Here is a 24,405-nt window from a genome sequence, read left to right on the forward strand (position 1 = left end):
GCCTCTCCCGCTGCAGAGCACAGGCTCTGGACGCACAGGCTCAGCGGCCATGGCTCACGGGCCCAGCCGCTCCCCAGCATGTGGGATCTTCCCAGACCGGGGCACAAACCCGTGTCCCCTGCATCGGCAGGCGGACTCTCAACCACTGCGCCACCAGGGAAGCCTCATTTATATTAATATACTATTAATGATGATAATCTGCTCCACAGATGAAATTGCCTGGTTATGACATAGTCCTGCTGCCCTAGGATTGAGAAGGAAAAGAGAAGAAGAGAGTGAGGAGAAGAAAATTACAAAGGGATAAGGAGTTGGTAATAAAAAGAGGAAATAGAGAACTTCAAATTTTTAACTGTATATCCTGAAAGGGAGAATAGTGCTTAAAGAGTATAGGTTCTGGAACCAGACTGCCTGAGTTCATAGTTGGACTCTGAACTTACTATCTGGGTAATTATCAGTAAGTTGTCTCACTTCTCTGAGCCCTAGTTTCTTCATCTGTAACATGGGAATAATAATACCTTTCTCATAAGGTCCTTATGAGGATGGGCTAAATTTATCCATGTAAAGCACTTAACAAAGGTGCATAGTAAGCACTCAATCAACATTAGCTGCTATTTCCTTGGACCAGGCACTGTGTTGTGTTTTCTGTACATGATGTTATTGAATTGTTACAATGACCTGGATGTCATCTATGGAAGCTAACTGTTACAGAGCCCTTCCCTCTTGTGCTACAGTTGCTTCTGACTTTTACTGACCTCCTTTTACAGTTGAGGAAAATGAGAGTCAGAGAGAGAGATGGTTTTGCTCAAGGTGCCCTAGCCATATAGAGATGGTCTAATGCCAAAGCCCAGCAAACTCATTTTACTACTCCAGAGGGAGAAGGGAAAGAAAATAGAGAGGGGAGAGCCGGTGCTGGGTGACGGGGGGAGACAAGAGGGGACTACATTGGGTTTTATCTCTAGCAAGGGCCTGAGATACCTTTGGGGCCAATGCAGGGCCAGGCCAGCAGAAGGCGGAGTGGGTGGAGCTGAGCCAAGGGAGAAGGGATAAAAACCAGGTCCTGACCCACAGCACCCAACCCGTCGTTCGTTCGTCCTCAGTGCAGGGCAACAGGTAAGTGTTGCTTTCAGCCTGGTGCCCTCTTTCTTGGTCTGCCTGCCCACCTCAAGGCTGTATATGCTGACTCTCTGGCTTGACTAGATCTGACTTTGTCTGTTCCTTAGAGTCTGTCACTCTGTCATTTTCTTCCCCCCCACCCCCCATGTCTCTTCCTGTCTTTCCCAGTTTTCAGCTTTCCTTTGTCTTTTTTCCTCCTTGTTTCCTCTCCTCTGTTAGTTTCCAAGATCACGCACTTTACTTCATCATTCTCTGACACTCTAGCTTTCTCTTATTTTTCCTTCATCTGAGGTCTATATGTATCTTTTCCTCTAAATCTCTCTTTCCCTTTCTCTTTCTTCTACTCTGCATCTCTCAGTCTTGCTGTTTTTCTATCTCTTCCATTCCTTCTCTGTCTCCCAGGAAGAGGTCTTGGTATTTTTTTTGGCAATTCTCCATTCCTCCCTCACTTTGACTCCTTCTCTCTCCTTGGCTGACAGCAGAGCTCAATGGGTCAGACCCCAGAGGGCCAGAGGTAGGGAGAGAAAACAAAGTGAATGTGGGGTGGTGGGAATGATGAATTGGGAAGGGGGAGATCTGGGCGAATTGAGAGATGAATAATTAGCAGAAATAAGGGGAGACGGTGGGAGAAGAATGGGGCCTTATGCTGAAAGTCAATTGATTTGTTTTCTCACCCTAATTCACTGTGAGGCAAATCATTCACCCTTTGAAAAAAAGGGCTTGGCCTATGATTTCCACAGCCTCTTCTAAGTTTGATTTCGTGATCTTCTAAATTTTTGTTTCTAAGAGTTTCTGATTCTGATTCCAGGAATCTAAAATTCTTTATGATTCTTCCATGATGAGGAGAGGGTGCTAGGAAGGGAAGTAAATCTTGATGCTTCCAACTCCTGAAGAGAAGTGACCACATCCCCTCCAGACTTAACTGATTCTTTCAAAGAAGGCCACAAAGGGGAGAGAGGGATCAAGGAATGCTGCAATGAGTGGTTTCTGGCTCTCTCCTGGGGTAGAGTTGTGGTTGGCCCCTCTGATCTCTGGGACTGCAGATTGGCTGCTGACACGAGAGAGGATTTTAAGGTGTAGGGAAAATCTTCTAGTAATGCTCTATCACTTGGCCCAAAATTTCACAGTTATCTCCTTGGGTAAAAGCATTGTTTTAAGAAGACCCTGGCAAAGATTGGTGCATAAGTTGTTAAATAATGGAATGAATGAATGTATGAATGAATGAATGTTCACCAGTGCCTGAAATTCCGCTTCAGTTAGAAATCTGTTCCTGTGGTAAAGGCATTGGTTACAACTCAAAATCAAGTGTCTCAGAAAGGGACCTGTTAGTGTAGGAGAGTGGATTTATGCCTGGAGTCAGGCTCTCAATCAGGATAATGTGTAGTAATATTAGAATCATAGATCCATAGTGGTTAAGTTAGTAGGCTCTGGAACCAGATTGACTAGGTTCAAATCCTGGTTCTCCTACTTAGTAGCTCTGTGACCTGAACAGGTTACTTAATCTTTTGGGCCCTCAGCTTCCTCATCTTTGAAATAAAGTTGATATTAGTATATAACTCACAGGGTTGTCATGAAGATTAAATAAGTCAATGTATGTGAAGCATTTACAAAAAGGTACGGCACAGTGAAAACTCTGTGAGTGTTTGACTGTTAGAACCAGATGGAATCTATGGAGCTATCTAGTCCAATGTTTTAGGAGAAGCTGAGGCCCAGAGAGGGAAAATACAGAGCCCAAGTTCATATAGTAAGTTGTAACAGAATCAGGACAAGAATCAGGATTGAGACAAGAATCAGTGTTCCAGACCTGGTCTGGTGTATTCATGATGTTACTTCCCTTGGCTATACCTTCACTTTCCCTACATAGAAAATGTAGAATATAAAAAATAACAGATAACACTTTTTCAGCATTTACTCTAGGATAGGCACTCTTCTATATACTTTATATAGATTATCTTACTGAATCTTCACAACATCTCTGTGAAGTAGATTGTCCTTGTTATTATCTACATTTTAAAGATATAAGACATAGAGCAGAGACATGACTTTTCTAATGTCCTAGAGCTAGTGAGTGGTAGAAACAGTATTCAAATGCAAGTAGTCTGGCTCCAGAGGCTGTGCTCTTAATACCCTAAATTGCCTAAAATACTCCTTTGATTCCATTTTACTCACTCCAGTCTCATGATAGGTAGTAAGATAGAATGGAAACAGAGCCCAAGATGGGCAGGCAGAGTGAGGCAGGGCAAATTCCAGGAAAGCAGTGTCAGAACAGAGAAACTGGAACTGAAGCTTGAAAGAACTTGACAATTCAACAAAATCCAAGAAGTAGCCTATATTTTCCCAGGTCCCTGAGAATATCATGGCTAAAAGCCCCTTAGAGATGATGTGTGTACTGAACTTCTGTTTTTATACCTGGGGGTGGGATTCACCATCATCCCCAGGCAGGACTGGACTTTGCTTCCAATCTTGGGGGTTTTTCTTCACATTACATACCCCAATGTTGTCATTAGTGTTGTTAATGTTGGGGAAAGGAATTTGCAGGAGCCTGGAACCTGGCCATCTGCTTTGCCTCCTCTCCCTGGGCCATCCGCCCCCCTCACCACCAATAGCTAGGGTCAGCCCCAGCCAGATGCATAGACATGATTCTAGAAAGGAACTCCTCTTCTCTTCCACACCCTGGTCTCAGCTTGGGGAGTGGTCAGACCCTAAATGTGATAAACACTGGGAGCCTTATCTGTGGTCTGCAGGCTCAGTCCCAAGCACTTTAGCCTTCGCAGGAAGGCAGGAGAAGGGAAACTCATATCTCCAGTTATAAGGTAGGCATCAAATCCAATTCATTACCTACCATATGAGGTAGACATAAACATTTGACAGCTGATGAAAGTTGAGACCCAAAGAGGGGAAGTGACTTTCCAAGAACGTCCAAGAAGGAGTTGGGGAGCTGGAAATGAAATAAGAAAAGCTAAGATTTTCTTTTAGGCACTTTCCTAAAGTCTTAACATGAGTTTCATTAGTCCTTTCAACACCCCTTGGCCTTTCCCAATTTCAGGACCCACACACCCTACTGCACATACCAACCTATGCTCTTATGACAGCCTGTGAGAGTTGGAGGGAGGATGCTCTGGGATGGAACAAGGGGAAGAGGCTGCTTTGTGAGTTAGGAAGAGGGTGTTTGCTCTATGAGATCTAGAAGGGAGGGGTATTGCTCTGTAAGAGGTGAAGGAGGTTGTCATATGATGACATGGCCACGAGTTCCTCCTGTTCACTTTTCCCTCACAACATAAAGCCTTAAATACTAGAGGTGCTGTTAGGTCCTACTAAGTAGCTCTCCTGGTGGTGGGAGGGCCTTAGTCTTGCCACATTCCTCCATCTCTGTCCCATTATCCTGTCCCATATCTTGTCTCACCCTCTGATGCTGGATCTCTAGTTTGTCCTTTTTCTTTTAATCTATTTCTCCCTCATGCTATCTCTAGCTCTCTTTGTCTTTATATGTCTCAGCCTTCCCTCATCCCAACCCCCAACCCACCTTAGCCATCTCTCTGTCCCTATCCTTTGATCTTAGCTCTAACTCAGTCTCACTCTCATCTCCCTCAGTAGGGAGGGCCAAGACCCTCTTCCCCTAACTCTTCTTTGTTGTTCTCCCCCACCCACACAATCTCTGACAGAATTTCTCCTTTACCATTGTGCCTGACTGACTCTCTGCCTCTGCTGGATTCTCTCCTCTCCTGCTCTCAGTTTTCTGAGTCTTTGTATATTCCTCCATGCTCCTTGATTTTGCCTCATATCCCTTTTTTGTCCCTCTGTCTGTCTCTAACTCTACGTCTGCTCTGTTTCTCTCTCTCTCTCTTCTCTCATCTTTTCTCTTTCATTCTCTCTCTCTCTCATCTCAGTCTCTTTCCCTACCTTCTGTATTTCCCATAATCCTCTTGTCCTCTGCTTTTCTGGATCAGTCCTCTTCTCCCTGTTCTTATCTCTACCTGTCCCCTTTCCTCTGGCTTTGATCTCTCTCCCGCAATTTCTGTTGTAACTCCACTACTACCATTGCACCTTTGTTCTCTATTACTTTCCTCCTTTTATCTTTCCTAATTTTTCTTTCTTTATGATTTCTTCTCTATTCTCTTTCCTCTATTTGAGTCCCTGCTCATTCATTAATTTACTCCCAAATTCAACAAATATTTATTGAATGCCTACTATGTGTATTTTTTTTCTTATATTCTCCCCACCCCGATTCTCTCCTCTGTCTTAGTCTCTGCATCTTTCATTCACCCATAGATTTGTTTCCCAGATCCCTTGGGTCTTGCTTTCACCTACATCTCTATCTGATTTTCCAAAATCCAGGAGAAACTCCAAAGACAGTAAAATATCTGTCTGGTGACACATGGTACCCTTTTGTTCTATTCCCTGAATCTACTTAAGCTGGTACCTATGGCCTCAAGCTCCTTGTCTCTCTGACTGGGTCTGCTCAGGAAACACTCTGAGTGAAGCCTCATGAGCCCTGGTCAATGACATCTGTCTGCATTAGCAGGTTGAATCTTCATTTGGCTGAGGCCAATATTCTTAGAAAGAGTCTTAGCCTTAAGTGTTGACCAAAGGGTTGGTGGGTTGTCAACTCTCATCTTGCCACACACAATCACACTTCAATGATCCTTACCATCACAGAGGGGGTCAGTGGCAGAGTCTGAATCAGAATTCAGGCTTTCTGACCTCCAGTGGGAACTCTTTTCTTCACCTCTTTTTAATGATCAGTTTCCTGTTTCTTCCTCTCTGATGCCCTATTCGTACATTTTAATATTTGGAAAGTTCTTACCCTGAAATGACAATAAAGGCATCTCTGGGGAGGGAGGCAAGCATTGGGTGAGAAGCTAAAGGCAAAGGATCAAACACAAGAATGACCCTTGGCTTTCAGCCAGGTCTTCATGGTGGAATCTCATCTCTTCCACATCTTATGCAGAACTTCGGGCTCAAGAGGGTGGCAGCAGCCATGTTGCTACAGCGTTGCCCAGTGCTTATCCGGAGCCCCACAGCCCTCCTGGGCAAGATGATTAAGACTCACCAGTTCCTGTTTGGTATTGGACGCTGTCCCATCCTGGCCACCCAAGGAACAACCTGTTCTCAAATCCACCTTAAGGCAACCAAGGCTGGAGGGGGTAAGAAGTCACCGCTGGCAAATGGGGGAGAATGTCTGGGTCCTAGAGATAAGGTTCCAAGTCATACTGGTCATCATTACCTAATAATTGGAAGGGTTCACGTGAAAAGTATCAAGGAAGAATGAGCTTGCCTAAAAATACACTGGCCTCTGACTTCTGGCAGTATCTCTAAAAGGAGTTTCACTCTCATGCCCCTCACATTCTATATACTCCAGTCATGCTGAAACTACTTAAAGTTGTCTGGATTAACTTTGTTTTCTTAAGTTTCTGTGTCTTTGCACCTGTCAAATGACTCTCTCCCATTATCTTTACTAGAGTATCTCATACTTCTCATGCAACATTTAACTTGGGCATCATCTCCTCTATGAAGCCTACCTAGACTTCCAGCCTGTCCAAATCCAATTCTGGGTCATGTCCCTTTCCTCTTCTAGCCCATGTCCTCCCTCCCATCCCAGCACTGTTCATAATGTGTCTTCAGTATGTGCCATTCCCAACAACTCAGGAACTCCCCTAGGGACCAGATACATCCATCTCTGTGTCTCTACCATAGCCTGAGATAGAGCTTTGAGATATAGTACTTCTCAGTGGCCACTGTTAAACTTACAGCTAGAAGCTCACTGCCACTTATTCTCTTAACTTTGCATAGACTCTCCATCTTGGGCCAAGAGCCACTGTCCTTTCATGCTGTTGGAACTCCAGGATGGGAAGAGTAAAATTGTGCAGAAGGCAGCCCCAGAAGTCCAGGAGGATGTGAAGACTTTCAAGACAGGTTGGAGTTAAGTTCCACCTCATGTAACCTCTACACCTAATGCTTGATTTCACTTTATTACAGTCTTGATCTAGGCAGCTCAGGGCAGCTAGTATACATTTCATGATGGAAGTCCAGTCTTTTCCAGGGGAACCATGATACTCAATAGCACAGACTGTGCACTGAAATGCACCCTCCCCAACACACATACATGCTTCTGTAACTTTTAGCTATTAGTCTAAAATGAGCCCTCTAGAGTTCTGCCGCCTCTCTCCCAAGTGGCTAAATGGATTCCAACAGCCTGAGCTCCCACATTTAAGCAATACCACTCTATGACAATCTGGATTTGCATAAAAGAGTGAGTTTTGGAAGCAGGTACATACTTTAGAAGGGTATGGAGCCCAGGTGAACTCAATTGGTGCAGACCACTGAAGGCCATACTTGAGAGTTGGCCACACTTGAGAGTTGGCCATACAGTCAACATCTTTCATAGACCCTTTTGGGATATAATTAAGAGTAAAAATTTCAAAATTGAATTTTAATGACTTTCAGAAAAGAAGAGTAAGGTACACTGCCCTGCATCTACCTTCCAAGTGCAAGACTCAGCATTGCTGCTCCAGTTATCTCACCCAAGGGAAAGTCCTAGTGAAGAGAAGTGTAATTCAGCCTATGGATGGTTTCCTGACATATAAGTCTCCACTTGGGGAGATGAGAAAGGGCTCAGTTTGCAGAATATTTCTTCTCTCTGTACAAGGCTTCCCTCCTTCCTAAGCTTGAATATTTTTATGTTGTATTGTGTTTAAAGAAGATAGCACATGCTTTCTTTTCCCCCCCTTTTTTTCATGGCCAATGAATCCCATACTCCTTCTCAGACCTGCCCATCTCCCTGGCCTCAACCAGCCTGAGGAAGCCATTCTTCAGTCCCCAGGAGTCAGAGAAAAATTCAGAGAAGGTCACACACCTGATTCAGAACAACATGGCTGGTGAGTTTGCTGAGGAGGAAGTAAAAGGGGTAGGAATATGGAAGGAATGCTGAAAGGGCTTCTGACACAGTAGAGGCAATGTCAAGGAAGCACTTTAGAGCCAAAGGGAATCTGAGTTTAAATTTTAATGCTGGCACTTGCTGTATCTGCATGCTTTAGAAAGTAAGTCACTTCCCTCCAGTGAGATTTTAATAACTCAACAAGTTATTATGAGAAGGAAGTAAAATTACACTTATGGAAGTGCTTCTAACTTGTTATGAAGCTTCATTAAATATTTAGGTGTATTCCTATTATTTCTTCTCCATGTTTCCCTCAAAAACTCTCATCCTTCACAGAGAGCCTTTCCCCCCTCTCTTATATGTGTTTATATTCATTTTTCATAATAGAATTTGTTTTATTTTCCCAATATAAAAATAATATAAAGAGGGAAATTTAAAGCACTCAGAGTTCCATCATCCACCATTAGCTTTTTGTCATACTTTTTCCAGATATTTTCCTGTGACTAAACACACACACACACATGCACACACACACACACACACACAAAACTACGCTTCCCTCCACACACGTTTTTATTAGAAATATGATCTTATTCCACCTGGAGTTTGTTATTATGCTTTGTTCACTTAACAATATGTCATGGGCATTATTCCAGGTCCCTAAACATAGAGCTGCATAATAACTATTAATGGTTGAAATGTGTTCTGTAGCATGAATGCAACATCATTTAGTTAACCAAGCATCTATATTTCAGGTAATTGTTTCCAATTTTTTGTGTGTATTCTTCCACTCTACATTGTATGTTGGTCTTACATACATATAAATGTATCCAAAGATAATATATAGTATTATCTTAGACTTAGTGTGGCTGTACTAGAGAGTAGTTAGCTATTCCTCTATTGGGTTGCTTCCAATTTTTCCTATTACAAACAGAGGTGCAACAAACATCCTTGAATGTACTCATGTATATAGGTAAGTGTTCCTCTAGAATAGACACTAAGAGGTGACAATTCTCAGAACGTAAGGGTGTGTACATTTTCAATATTAATAAATATTGCCAATTAGTCCTCCAAAGTGGTGTACCAGTTATCAAAGAGAATCCATATTCTCACACGCTCTCCAGCACTTAGTATTATCACATTTAAAATCTTTATCAATTTGATGAGCGAAATTTTGTTTTTGCCGTTTGATTTCCCCCAATTAAGCATCTTTCTCTACATTTATTGAATTGTCTGTTTATATTCTTTGCCCACTTTTCTATTGGGTTAAAATTTTCCATAGTAATTGTTCAGAGTTTCTAAAAAATAAATTCTGGATATCAATTTTTCTGTTAAACATGCTGCAAATATTCCCCTAGGTGTGTCAGCATTTGCATTTTAAAAACTCTTGGTACATATTTCCAAACATCCCCGCAGCAAAGATGTTTCCAATTTACACCCCTACCATATAAGTTGCCATCTGCAACAATCATGATTTCTGTCTCATGGATAGAGTTCTGGAGTTCAACAAGCCCACTGGCATACATTATTTCAATTTATCCTAAAAGTAGTGTTGCTCCATTTTGTAGTGGTAATGGTTAAAGAAGTAGACTCTAGGTCACTTATTTGTAGGCCACTTATGTGCTGTATGACCTTGGTCAAGTTACCTAACCTCCATAAGCCTCTGTTTCCGCACTTGTAAAATGGAGATACTAATAGAACTTTCCACATAGGGTTGTTATGAGGAATAAATGAAATAATATCTATAAGTTCCTAAGAGAGGGTATTACATGTAATAGGCACTTATTAAATGTTGGCTATAATAACATTATTTAAAATTATTATTATTATTATTACTACTACTACTATATTACAATAATCACAATACTACTACTATGTGCCAGACACTAGTTTGGGTGTATTACATTCTGTTTGTCATCAGATTGTCACAATTCTGCAAGGAAGATATTATTAATCCCATTCTACAGATGAGGAAATTAAAACTAAGAGGATTCACGACTTGCTCAAGATCACACAACTAGGAAGTGGAAGAGCTATGACTAGAAACTAGACCCATCAAGATTCTTCCACTGAAACTAGAAGTAGTGATTCTAGTAAGGAGGGTGCCATACTAACCTTGGGAAAAGAGATGAATCCATGCCAAGGGTAGGAAGCCTGAGTGAATGTATAAATAAACTACTAAGTGAATGAGCCAGTGAGTAAGCAAAGGGATGGTTGAATGAAATAGTAGAGAGTTAATGTGACCCAGTAAGTTAATGACTGATCAAATAAATGAATAAATTGAAAGAGAATTGGAGAACACCAAATCAACAGCATGAATAAAATATGGACTAGCCAGGAAGTAATTTAAAATGAATTCTTCTCATCCCCATTTCTACTCCTGCAGGAAACCATGTCTTTGGTTATGACCAGTTTTTTAGGAACAAGATCATGGAGAAGAAACAGGACCACACCTACCGTGTTTTCAAGACTGTGAACCGCTGGGCTGATGCATACCCCTTTGCTGAACACTTCTTTGAGGCATCTGTGGCTTCAAAGGATGTGTCTGTCTGGTGTAGTAATGACTACCTGGGCATGAGCCGGCACCCTCGGGTCTTGCAAGCCACACAGTGAGTAGTAGGGTCTGAGCCATGAGCTGTGGGGAGACTTCCAGAGAAGAGCCAGAGCCACGCATGGAAGGAAAAGGCAGAGCTGACAGTGGAAACCTTGTTTCCACCCAACACCCCTTTTGTCCAAGGTCCTCCAGCAAATCTAATCCTTAGACATGAACTAAGTCAACAAGCCATGTTTTCCAAACTCTTTGGTGTCCAGTGCTACAAAGGAAAGGATGAGAAGTCGAGCAAGGCCCACTCTCTATGAGTTCCTACTCTGGCTGCAGAATGAGTATTGCCAGAGATGATGTGCAAACTCCTCAAGAAGGTCTTCCAAGCTAATCAAGCTCAACCTGGCTTCTCCCTTCATCCCTGAGTGCTTTCAGCCTGAGAAGGAAGGTCCATTTATCCCCATTGTCCCCAGCCTGCCCTCTACTTGGTCATATAGGACACAGCTCATAGAGAATCACTAAGTCAATACTGATCCCCTTCAAGGAAGAGAAACCTACCCAGTTCCTCAGAATCTGACAAGAGTTTCTTCTCCTTGTTCCCCCTCTGTTTTCTCCTTGCCAGAGAGACCCTGCAGCGTCACGGAGCTGGAGCTGGTGGCACCCGCAACATCTCGGGTACCAGCAGGTTTCATGTTGAGCTGGAACAAGAGCTGGCTGAGCTGCACCAGAAGGACTCAGCCCTGCTCTTCTCTTCCTGCTTTGTGGCCAATGACTCTACTCTCTTCACCTTGGCCAAGATCTTGCCAGGTAAGCCTGGTGCCTGAGCTTTGTTCAGGGGTGGTATCCTGCACTACAGCATCCAGGTTTACTGCCTTCCCTGTCTTCTGGGTAAAAAGGACACTTCCTTCTTACCTACCTTGCATCTCCTCAACACTGGATGACTATATCCCAACCTCACAGAAAGGTAACATCATAAATTTATCATTTCCCAACTCGACTTTACTCTTAACACTTATAAACAGTCCTTTTATGTCCCTACATCAACTTTTTCAAACTTTCTTCCCCCTTCTAAAACCTGTAGCTACCTCCTCCTTCAGTCTTAGCAAATAACCTCACATCTTACAACACAAAGAAAACAGAAGCCACCAGACAGGAGCTCCTTTAACTTACAGCCACCAAATCCACAAGTTCATCTGACTGTTCATGTACCCTTCTTTAATTTTTTCTTTTACAAATTGAAAGCGCATCTCTCCTTCTGCCTAAAGCCAATCCCTTCATTTATACACTAGATCCCATCTGAATCCCATCTTCCTACTCCCCCATTCTCTAGCCAATAATGTCTTCAACTCATATGCCTGTCATCCTTCCATCATAGCCCAACCCTCGATGAATGTAACTCTCCACTGTTTTTTTGTTTGTTTGTTTGTTTGTTTTTTCGGTACGCGGGCCTCTCACTGCTGTGGCCTCTCCCGTTGCGGAGCACAGGCTCCGGACGCGAAAGCTCAGTGGCCATGGCTCACGGGCCCAGCCGCTCCGCGGCATGTGGGATCCTCCCGGACCGGGGCACGAACCCATGTCCCCTGCATCGGCAGGCGGACTCTCAACCACTGCGCCACCAGGGAAGCCCTCTCCACCTTCTTTATGTCAATCCTGGTCTTATATACTTGCTCAGATGGGAGCCACTAAAAATTCATTATCCCCAACGTCTACCAGGTCCTCTATGCTGCCTGGCAATCCTGTTTTCATAGTCAGCTCTCCAAGTCTCCAAGGTAACTTTGCCAAACCCCGTTCTCCTCAGCCTTCTTACACCTCCACCTCACCTTCAACCACAGCAAATGACTTCACCTCCTACCACACGAAAAATAGAAGACCCCACGCAGTAATGTCCTCAGCTTCTTGCCTCAAACTACTTATAAACTCATGAGCATTCCCCCAGGTCCTCTCCTCTCTCCTTCTCTCCTGTCACAGTAGAAGAGGTGCCCTTTTTCTTGTTGACTAATTCTTACATTGGTGCTCTGTGTCCTCTACCTCTTCAGGAACCTTGATCTATGAGTTCTCTCTCTCCCTCCTGTATCTTTAGCCTCTCCCTCTCTTTAAAAATGTTGAAGTCTTTTGCATCTCAAAAAAGACCCACCACTTTCCCTCATCACTCTCTAGCTACTGCCCTTCTCTCTCCTCCCTATAACAGCCAAACTGCTTGAGAGAAGTCTCCACACTTGTTATCCAATTCCTCACTTCCTGTCGATTTTTCAGCACACTGTAAACACCTCCACTGCTTCTCAGAAACTTTTTCCGAGATCACACATAGCCCCAGCTAAAGCCAACATCTTTGGGAATGTTTTCAGTGAACCCCGTCTTCAGCCTTTAGAATTCAACTTCTCTCCATTTCCTCTGCCACCATCCTCACCTAGACCAACATCGTTTTCTTGATTTCACCTTTGCCCTCCTACAATATATTCTTCACAACAATCAGATCATATTTTTAAAATGCAAACCTATCTTTGTTACTCCCCTGCCCCAAACACTTTAATAGATCCCCACTGCCCTTAGAACCAAATCCAAACTCTTTATAATGCCTTCTAAAGCCCTCAATAATCTGGCCTTTACCTATCTCTTCAGGCTCATCTTTTGACACCCCTCCTCTCACTCTTCCATTCAGTAATATATTAATTTATATATTCACTCACTCACTTGAAAATCAGTAATTTGTTTTTTTATCCATTCATTCAGGAAAGGTTTGCTTAACATCTAAAGTACACTTAGACTTAATCTGGGTACCAGAGACAGAAAGATAAAAAGATGTGGCTCCTGCTCCCTAGAAACTCCCAGTCTACTTATCTTTCACAGAAGGTCCTCCAGGAAGTCATGCCTGATTTCCACAGGTAGAAGTGATTCCTCACTCTAATGAAAGGCCACAGTTCCTTGACGTCAGTACAGTTTTGGGGGCCCAGGAATCAACTCCATCCACCAATTTCCCATCTCTACCTGTTCTCCCAGCATTGTCCAGTAAAAAGCCCTGCATTCCTCAGGTCCTAGAGAAAGGTCTTCCCCTCTCTGGACCTTAGCTTCCTCACTTGTACAGTAAAGGGATTAGATTCCATGGTCACCAATGGCCCTTCCAGCTCTGACTTCTCATGAGCTTATGATTCAAATTGTGAAAGTCTGATGAGTGACTACCCTGTAACTATAAGCAGAGGGATGCTACCTGGAAGAGGTGGGATTTCATCTAGATCAGGAAGAATCTAGCATCAGTCCAAATCATCAAACACTCCCTGGGATAAACTCCTTTCTAAGGCTTAATCTTGGTGTCTAGGAGAAGGAACCTAGGCCCTGTCCTCAGGAAACTCTGGAACTTCTTGGGAAATTCAAATTTCCTCCACCCCAAGATAGTCAAAGGCCAGACCAGAGTTAGAAATGCCTGGAGGGAAGAGTGTAGGGGTCAGAATTTCAGGGCAGAGGAGTTCTTCCAAGAGAGGAAGAGGTGTTACAAAGGCTTCCAGAGGATGGAGAAGCAGAGCAGAGTCTTTAAAGGGAGGAAAGGGTTGGCTCTCTGTCCCTGCCAGGTCAATCCTGAGGTTGAAATGTGAATACTGGGACAGAAGCTTAAGCGTCATGCATCTGGTTCTTCAGGGTGCGAGATTTACTCAGATGCAGGCAACCATGCTTCAATGATCCAAGGTATCCGCAATAGTGGAGCAGTGAAGTTTGTCTTCAGGCACAATGACCCTGACCACCTGAAGAAACTTCTAAAGAAGTCTAACCCTGAGACACCCAAAATTGTGGCCTTTGAGACTGTTCACTCCATGGATGGTAAGTATATGTGTGAGTGTATGTTTACTAAAATTGGTCTCACAAAAACTATGATGATAATGATAACAGCTAACATTTATAGAGTGCTTATTATGTGCCAAGCAAAATTATTAGTATTTTACATGTATTAATTCACTTAATCTTCACAACGATTCTATGAGGTAGGTGCTATCATTATTTCTGTTTATTTATATGAGGAAATTGAGACATAAACAAGTGAAGTGACTTGCCCTAGGTCACACAGCCAGTAAATGCCAAAGGATGGAGGCAGCTATTACACTGATCTCAAAGGTTAAGAAACTAAAGTGCAGAGAGAGTCTGCAATTTGTCTTGGTTGGCTCAGTAAATTGGTGCCAAAGTGAGGACTTGCACCCTAGGATGTACGATTCCAATTCCTTCACATGACACTCCCTCCATTAGAAGTGCAAATCAGTCATCCCAGTGTCTGGTTTCTGCAACAGAAAATTTCACAAACAATTGCCTGGGAGATTTTTCAGGGTCCAATATCATCCTACCTCTTTTCTTTCCCCAAATGAAACAATGCTCGAATCATTCTATTGTTGTCCCTTTTAAGCAGAAATAGTGTGTTTTAGGCATAACTTTCTGGATTTATTAAAAGGAAGAAGTCCTCACTTCATTTCAACTTGTCACTTTTCCAAGTGAAACAAAGGAGAGTCCACTGTATTCTCTGATTTAGCCAATGTAAGTGCCATCACATCAAGCAATGGTGATGCACAGGCTGTTGAAGCAAACTATCCATGTTCAAGTCCCAGCATGACAACTTACTAGCTTGGGCAAGTTTCTTAATTGCTCTGTGTCTCAGTTGCCTTACCTTTAAAAATGGAGATGATAATAATAGAGTAGCTGCGAGAATTTAAGTAAGTTCATTTATATAATAAATTTATTGTCATGCCCTCTTTCACAGTTCTACAACTAACAATGATTATATTTCTAACACTGAGACTACTCTAATTCAGTCTTTTTTTTTTTTTTTTTGGCCACACTGCACGTCTTGTGGGATCTTAGCTCCCCAACCAGGAATCAAACCTGGGCCCTCAGCAGTGAGAGCACAGAGTCCTAACCACTGGACCACTAGGGAATTCCCTCTAAATCATTATTTCTGTAGTGAAAGCCATGTTGGAACCATTCTACTTCCTTACATTTGCAAATGAATGGTTCCTTATTCTTTTGGTGGAAACCCTGCCTAAATCGTCAACCATAGGGCTGAATTCCTCCCACTGAAATGATGCTTGAGCCATCACACTGTCCTCTTTGTCTTGGGCTCCAACTCCTGTGGTTTTCTCCCCTCCTGTTGTCCCAGTTCATATACTTTTATCCAGGCCTGGAGTCCCTGTTCCCACCAGAAGAAGTTTCTTCTGTATTCCAACTCCCTGTACCATTAGTTTCCAGGGATGGGGAATGGCAGAAGTTTGGGTTCTTGTATATGTAGAGTGGCCACAGAGTCTATACATGAGAGTCACAGCCATTTGAAGACCTTATAAATGACTATCAGCATAGAAGATGTCTAGAATAACAGGGAAAAATGGTAAATCTGCATGGAAAATGTACAGGAACACACGGATTACTTCTAATTCACTTTCATTCGGTATATTGAGACTGAGTCTGTGGGTGGGGGCCCTCAGGTAACAACACTGACAGAGATGAGACAGAAATATATCCCCACAGAGACACAGAAAAGACAGAAACAGAGGCACAAAGAAACTCAGAAAGAGCCAAAGCTATAGAGAAAAAAAGTCTGAAGTCAGAAAGGTAGATAAAAAAGGGACACAAACAGTAAGAAAGAGAGAAGTGAGAGATGAAGGTGAGGGAGGGAGTGAGAGAGACACTGACAAAGAGACAGAGGAAGGATGGGGAGAGGAGAGAGAAAAACAAAGGCAGAGATAGAAAAATAGAGAAACAAAGATGGAAATCGCCACAAAAAGAGAGAGAGTGACAAAAAGCCAGAAAGACAGAAATAGGGAGGACCAGTGAAGAATAACAACATTAACAGGGCTGCCAACAGTACTTGGCTGAGGGGGTGAGCAGGATCTAAAATCAGGACTACATTAACCTGGAGCAAAAGGTTATTTTTTTATTTTTTGCGGTACGTGGGCCTCTCACTGTTGTGGCCTCTCCCGCTGTGGAGCACAGGCTCCGGACGCGCAGGCCCAGCGGCCATGGCTCACGGGCCAAGCCGCTCCGCGGCACGTGGGATCTTCCTGGACTGAGGAACGAACCCGCGTCCCCTGCATCGGCAGGCGGACTCTCAACCACTGCGTCACCAGGGAAGCCCTACTTTTTTTTTTCAATTTATTTAAACAAAGGCATCATATAGGCTAGTGCCAATCCTAGATGGAAATACACAGACTTGTACGGAAAAAAAAAAAAAAAAGAAGCAGAGAGAGGCTGGCAAATAGCATAAACAAGATGACAGATATTATCAGAATGAAGTAAAAATAGAAAGAGAGGTAAGCCTTAATCACAGGTTGGGGAAAACACACACACACACAGCTTGGGTGGGTGTGGGGTGAAATTAGTCAACACATATAGAGAGGTTTGGCATAGCCCCAACTGACAGTGCACACCCACCTCCTTTCCCAAACTAAAGTAGTTATGGGTCACAAATTCCATGCTGGAGATGGAGCTGGGGAAGGGTTATGATCTACCTCTGTTTGTTGGCTTTTGCTCAGGTGCCATCTGTCCCCTTGAGGAGTTGTGTGATGTGGCCCACCAGTATGGGGCTCTGACCTTCGTGGATGAGGTTCATGCTGTAGGACTGTATGGGTCCCGGGGTGCTGGGATTGGGGAGCGTGATGGAATTATGCACAAGATTGACATCATCTCTGGAACTCTTGGTGAGTGAGTCCCTTGGGTTGCCCTTATATACAATCCAGAAAGGAAGCCCCTAGAAGACCCTTTTCTTCCTCCTCTCTACAACTGCACGAGCTATTCGGGTAGAATTTACAGCACCAGGCTATGGAATTCCGGGATTCTCTCCTCCCACTCCCACCCCACTGCAGAGTTGCTGAGAAAGTCTGGGAGGGTTTTCTGAGAAGACCCCTGAGCCAGGCCAAATAGCCAAGCTCAACTCAGTGAGTGGAGAGTTGTGGTTCTAAACTCCTCCCCCACCCCAGCCCCAAACTTCATTTTAGCTCCACTTTTGGGCCTAACCAGTTGATGGTCCCACCCAGCTCCTGCATATCTAGTCATTGCATATGGCAGGCCTTGAAAGTCCTATCTCAAAGCAGCAGAATTATCAGCTCTGTCTGCCTTGTCATGGACAGGGGAGATGAACAGAGGCCTGTGAAGGGAGTCTGGAGCTCCAGCTTTTGGTATACCTCCTTGTGTTACCTGGTGCATGACCCTGTTCCTTGGGGGACTGATAATGGGGTCTGTGCATATCCTCCTCATTCTCCTCCTTGTCTCCAGGCAAGGCCTTTGGCTGTGTGGGTGGCTATATCGCCAGCACCCGTGACTTGGTGGACATGGTGCGCTCCTATGCTGCTGGCTTCATCTTCACTACTTCACTGCCTCCCATGGTGCTCTCTGGGGCTCTGGAATCCGTGCGGCTGCTCAAGGGAGAGGAGGGCCAAGCCCTGAGGCGGGCCCACCAGCGCAATGTCAAGCACATGCGTCAACTACTAATGGACAGAGGCCTTCCTGTCATCCCATGCCCCAGCCACATCATCCCCATTCGGGTGAGAGCCCCACACTGCCCATTGCCTTCTCCACCTATCTCTTCTGGGAGCCTTCCCACACCCAGCAAACCGACACCTGTTCCTGTCAACTCTGCTTTCTTGTTAACCATCCTCCTTATTGCCAGTTTTGTTGCCCTTTTTGAAAAATTATCAGTCATTCTGGATTAGCCAGTCTTTTTTTTTTTTGTTTGTTTGCATTATCTCATGCTTATTTTGCATTAGCTATTATCTCATGCTTATTAGACTGTCCTGACCCTCAGTTTTTTCAAACTGTGGATCAAGACCATTAATGGGTCGCAAAGTCAGTTTAGTAGGTTATGATTAGCATTAAAAAATAGAAGAAATAGAATCGGAAATGTTGGAGCACATCACACATAGTAAGGGTATCGTTTTATGAGAAATTTGTTTCAGTTGCGTATATGCACGTTTATGTGTATGTGTGTACAGTATGGTCATGGTGTGAAATGTATTTCTTAACGGAGAACTGAAGTCAGAAAATAGAAAATCAAAAGCCATGGGGCTAGTTGCTACTTTGGATTCCCAACTATGTTTGTGTTTATTGTCTTTTAAAATGAACCGCTATTGTATGTATGTGCCACACCTTCTTTATCCATTCATCTGTCGATGGACACTTAGGTTGCTTCCATGTCCTGGCTATTGTAAATACAGCTGCAATGAACATTGTGGTACATGACTCTTTTGATGGACCTAGAGACTGTCATACAGAGTGAAGTAAGTCAGAAAGAGAAAAACAAATACCGTATGCTAACACATACATACGGAATCTAAAAAAAAAAAAAAAAAAAAAAAAAGGTTCTGAAGAACCTAGGGGCAGGACAGGAATAAAGACGCAGACCTTGAGAATGCACTTGAGGACATAGGGAGAGGGGAGGGTAAGCTGGGATGAAGTGAGAGAGTGGCATGGACATACATACACTACCCAATGGAAAATAGATAGCTAGTGGGAAGCAGCCGCATAGCACAGGGAGATCAGCGCGGTGATTTGTGACCACCTAGAGGGGTGGGATAGGGAGGGTGGGAGGGACGCAAGAGGGAGGAGATATGGGGATGTATGTATATGTATAGCAGATTCACTTTGTTATACGGCAGAAACTAACACACCAGTGTAAAGCAATTATACTCTAATAAAGATGTTAAAAAAAATGAACCACTAATTCTTTCTTAAATGACATCGATTTGTGTGTGTCGGTAAGCTGGGGTATGGTAAGGACAATTTTTTGTGACCTTTATTGATGAGAATGGTCACTGTTCTTGGGCTAACCCAATGTTCCCTTGAAAGATTTTGTAAATATGTTTAATTAACCCAGTGACAGCACCCCAGAGGTGGCTTGGGGGGGCTATCTTCTTACCCAGAAGCACCCCAAATTAACATACTAGCTAAGTATGCTTGCTCTGCCAACAGCTTCAAGACAAGGTCCCTAGAGCCACCTCCACCTCCTTTCTTTTTTTTTTAATTGCAGTATAGTTGACTTACAATATTGTGTTAGTTTCAGGTGTACAGCAAAGTGATTCAGTTATATATATATTTTTTCAGATTATTTTCCATTATAGGTTATTACAAGATAGTAATAGTTCCCTGTGTTATATATTTAATAGTTCCCTGTGTTATGTAATAAATCCTTGTTGCGTATGTATTTTATGTATAGTAGTTTGTATCTAATTTATCCCTCCCCTCCTCCCTTTCCCCTTAGGCATCCATAAGTTTGTTTTCTGTGAGTGTTTTCTTTATAGATTCATATGTATTATCTTTTAGACTCCACATATAAGTGATATCATATAATATTTGTCTTTCTCTGTCTTACTTCATCTAGTATAATATTCTCCAGGTCCATACATGTTGCTACAAATGGCAATATTTCACTCTTTTTATGGCTGAGTAATATTCCACTGTGTGTGTGTGTACGTGCTGCTATGAACATTGAGGTACATGTATCTCAAATTTGATTGCTGCCTCTGAGCAACTCCTTGATAGAAATTCTAGACCTGCCACTGACTAGGCCTCTTATGAAAAAATATGTCCCCAAATTCAGTGGTGTTCCTTGATCTGGTTCCCTGCACCTACTTAATGGAGCTAGTGATAGCAGTGCCAGGGTAGCAGATACTGACAGCCTTTTCTCCTGAGCCCAGGTGGGTGATGCAGCGCTGAACAGCAGGATCTGTGATCTCCTGCTTTCCAAGCATGGCATCTATGTGCAAGCCATCAACTACCCAACTGTCCCCCGGGGTGAAGAGCTGCTGCGCTTGGCACCCTCCCCCCACCACAGCCCTCAGATGATGGAAGACTTTGTGGGTAAGTCCTCAACATGGGTGCCTACAGTACTCTCCTTCCCTTCAGCCCCAGTATGTGAAGAAGTTGAGAATGGATGCCATTAAGTTTTGAAATATATTCCTGGAACATCTATTATGTGCCAGACCCTATACTAGGGTCATAAGTTAATGAGAAACAGTTCTTATACTCATAGGGCTTCAGTTTGGTTGAGGAGATCATAGCAGACCCAAACAATCACTTCAAGGGCTGATCAAAGTTCAACAAAGACAATGTATGGGGGAGTTGTGGGAGCAGAGAGGAGGGGTCTGACCCAACCTGTGGGATTCAAGACAGGCTTCCTAGTGGAGGTGACACCTGAGCTGAGTCTTACAAAGCTGTGTGGTATTGGACCAAGAGAAGAAAGAGGGTGTAGAAGGGGTGTTCCTAGCAGAAGGAAGAGCATGAAGAAAGGCAAGGAGGAAGGTGAGAAGTAGCCTGGGACTTATCAAGAACAATAAGCAGGTGTTACTGGAATGTAGGGTAGTAAGAATGGAGTGGTGGAGGGCAGTGTTTATCTATGAACCTACAAAGACAACACAAGGTTTAGAGGCTTGTAGAGCTGAGTAGCTTGGGTTTTATCCTGAAAGATGCCAGTTTAGATGCTCCCTGGTGGTCTAGTGGTTAGGATTCCGCACTCTCTGAAAGATGCCAGTTTAGTCAATTTACCTAAAGTTTACTGGATTCCTGTTGGGTGCAGGGCCCGGCATAGAGCAGGTTCTCATTCTAGGTCTGTTGGGTGAAAGACACATAGGCAGTTGATGGTATAGCAAAGGAGACAGACATAAACATGGATCGTACTGGTCCAGTGTGATGAGTTCCAGTACTCTGGGAACTGGAAGGAGAGTGCTCATTTATGGCTAGAGAGGGTATAGGAAGGGTGAAATTAAAGAGGCCTTATTGGTAAGGAAGTCCTGCTGTACCTTGAAGTACATGTGGTATGGCGTAAGGACATTCCAGAATAAGGGAATTCCATGAGCACGGACCTAGAGATAGGAAAACAGAGGGAAGGCATGGGCAACAGTCATTCTGTTTGTCTGGAGCATAGGCAGAATGAGAGTCCCGGGAAGAAAAGACAGGTAGGCACCATTCATTCATTTAAAAACATCAAATAATGCTAGCCAACATTTATTAAGTACTTACCATGTGCTAAGAACTGTTCTAAACACTTTACACGTATTAACTCATCTAATCCTCATGGGGTACAGATGGTATTATTAGTATTTCCATTTTATACATGTAGAAATTGAGGCATAGAAATATATAATAACTGGTCCAAAGTCACACAGCTATTAGATTTGAACTGGAGAGTCTGTTTCTACATCCATGCTCATACCACTAGATCTGTATACTACCTCTGTGAACTAATGATCTAGACTTCTGGACATTTTGCTCAGTCCTCTCACTTGCTCCAGGCTTCAATTATAGACCTCTCAGTACTCTCAGTTCTCTGAGTGTCCATTTATGCTGGGCTTTTGCAGGAAAGAAATATGAGGCTTCCACCATGACTCCACCAGTCAGTCCTTCAATGTCATAGCCAATCCATCATGAAATCTTGCAAATGTTCTCTACAATCGCTGTCTTTTCTCCACTGCCACTTCTTTAAGCCATGTCAATGTGATTTCTTCCTAACTGATTTTCCTGCTTCTCTCTTGATTCCTTCTAATCCCTTATCCATACTGACCACTAGAGGGATTTTTCTAAAAATCTGACCATATAGCTCTCTTGCCTAAACCTCTTCATTTTTCCCTATTGTCTAGACTAGAGCAGTGGTCTCCAAGGTGAGGTATGCAAGATGATCCATAGGGTAAGGGGATTTATTAGAATTTTGTGTTTACTTTTTATATTAAAAAATAGGAAATTAAGCATGACTGATATTGATCTCTAATATATAGAGTGACAATGATATATGTATATAGTATATAAAAAATACATACATTGGAGGTACATACTACAACTTTTGTACTAATAGGATGTATAAGCCCCCAACTTGGAGACAACTGGCCTGGAGAACAGTCAAAGCTCCTTGGCATGGCATTCAGTGCCTTCAACATGGTGATCTCTATGCCCTCACTTCTTGCCCACATTTATTTTATTTCTCCAGCTACACTGAATGATTTATAGTTCCCTCATTTTGCTCTAGCCTCTTACCTCTGGGATTTTGCTAATGATGCTCCCTTCTGATTGGAATGCCCTCCCTCACCCCTTACTCTGGCTTACTTCTTTTCATCTTCTAGACTTAATCAGGCATCCTTTCATTCTTTCGACACATATTTATTGGATACCTACTGTGTGCTAGACACTGTTCTAGGTGCTGGGGATCCAGTAGTGAACAAAACAGACACAAATTCCCTATCCTTCTGGAACTTACATTCTAGTGGAAGGAGATAGTCAAAAAACACTTTAAAAAGTAAGTGCAAATTAAATAGCATGGTAGTTCTAAGCACTATGGAAAAAAATAGAGCAGAAAAAACGTGCTGGTTGGGGGGATACATGGGCTAGCTTGGAGGAGGGTTGTAGCATTAAATGGAGTGTTATGGGTAGAGACCACCAAAGTGATACTTGAGCCAAGATATGAAGGAGGTGAAGGAGTTAGCTGGGCAGAAATCTAAGAGAAGGGCATCCCAGGCAGAGAGAATAGCCTAAGACAAGGAAGACCCTAACACAGCAGTATTCCTTCTGTATTTGAAGAACAATAAGTAGATGAGTGTGGATGGAGTGGTGTGAGCAAGAGGGAAAGAGACAGAAAACTGAGGAGGGGCAATGTGGGCTAGACTGTGTAGGGTATTATAGGCCACTGGAAGGGTTATGGCTTTAACTCTGAAATGGAGAGCCTTCTGAAGGATTTAAGCAGAGGAGTAACATATCTGATTCAGGTTTTAAAAGAATTTCTCTGACTTCTATGTTGAGAATAGACTGAAAGAAAGACTGGGAGCAGGGAGATCCATTAGGGGGCTACTGTAATATTCTGGGTTAAGACATGATGGTGGCTCAGACCTGAAAATAGCACTGTAGGTGATGAGAAGTGGTCAGATTTTGAAGGTAGAGCCAATGGTATTTGCTGATAGACTGGATGTATGGTAGGAGAGAAAGAGAAAAATAAAGGATGGCTCAAACACTTTTGCACTGAGCAACTGGAATTGCCATCAACTGAGATGGGTAAGGCTGAAAGTAGGGTCGACTTGGTGGAGAGTAGGGAGATCAGTAGCTCAGTTGTGCTCATGTTAAGTTACAGATGTCTACTAGATATCCAGGTGGAGATATAGAAAGGCAATTGGATATACAAGTCTAGAATTCAGGATAGAGCTTTGGGCTAGAGATGAAAATTTCAGAATCATCAGCATACAGATGGTATTTAAAGCCATAAAACTAGATGAGATCACACAGGGAGTAGGCATGAAAAAAAGTCAGGGACAAAGACACAACTGAGGTACTTCTGACAGCAAGGTCAGGTTCTGTCCTCTGGGCTCCCACTCCCTCTAGGAAAAACCCCCGCCCCAGGCTCCCAGGTCACAATACTGACGACACTGTGTGGGTAGTGTCAGTGTCATCTTCCTCACCAGGCTAGGAGCTTCCAACTAGATGGATTCACTTCTTGAGCCACAGCATGTCCTGTACTTAGGGCTTGGTTCAGGCCAGGCCAGTAGAGCTTCAAATTATGTCACATGAGCGCTTCTCAAACTTTTATACATCACAGCACCCATACACAAATGCTAACATTCATAGCACACAGTGGAGCAAACTGAGGAGGATACTTCTGGTTCCGAGACATCTCAAAGGGTTGAGGGGATCAATATCTTGGCACATGTGTAATGTGACACAGGGATTAATACCTACTCTAACCAATTATTTCCCTCCCCTCCCATCACTACCTTCAGAGAAGCTGCTGGCAGCCTGGACTGAGGTGGGGCTGCCCCTGCAGGATGTATCTATAGCTGCCTGCAACTTCTGTCGCCGTCCTGTGCACTTCGAGCTCATGAGTGAGTGGGAACGTTCCTACTTTGGGAACATGGGGCCCCAGTATGTCACCACCTATGCCTGA

The 24,405-nt window shown here is 43.4% G+C and overlaps 1 protein-coding gene across 3 annotated transcripts; it reads left to right on the forward strand.

Annotated features, from left to right (window-relative positions):
* Nucleotides 1-1,056: 1,056 nt before the first annotated feature.
* On the forward strand, nucleotides 1,057-24,405 carry ALAS2 (5'-aminolevulinate synthase 2; the record flags this gene model as incomplete). 3 transcript variants are annotated; one of them, XM_079727590.1, is made up of 11 exons in its annotated part: nucleotides 1,087-1,110; nucleotides 6,062-6,257; nucleotides 6,904-7,026; nucleotides 7,878-7,988; nucleotides 10,374-10,596; nucleotides 11,152-11,336; nucleotides 14,160-14,339; nucleotides 17,030-17,194; nucleotides 17,769-18,037; nucleotides 20,186-20,348; nucleotides 24,242-24,405. In XM_079727590.1, the coding sequence occupies 10 exons, from the start codon at nucleotides 6,092-6,094 to the stop codon at nucleotides 24,403-24,405; spliced, it is 1,749 nt and encodes a 582-aa protein (XP_079583716.1). The 3 variants fall into 3 exon arrangements, with proteins under 3 accessions (XP_079583717.1, XP_079583716.1, XP_079583715.1); XM_079727589.1 differs by lacking the exon at nucleotides 1,087-1,110 and adding an exon at nucleotides 4,227-4,262; XM_079727591.1 differs by lacking the exon at nucleotides 7,878-7,988 and having other exon boundaries at nucleotides 1,057-1,110.

This window comes from Hyperoodon ampullatus (genome assembly GCF_949752795.1).
Source record: "Hyperoodon ampullatus genome assembly, chromosome: X".
NCBI classification, from domain to species: Eukaryota; Metazoa; Chordata; class Mammalia; order Artiodactyla; family Ziphiidae; genus Hyperoodon; species Hyperoodon ampullatus.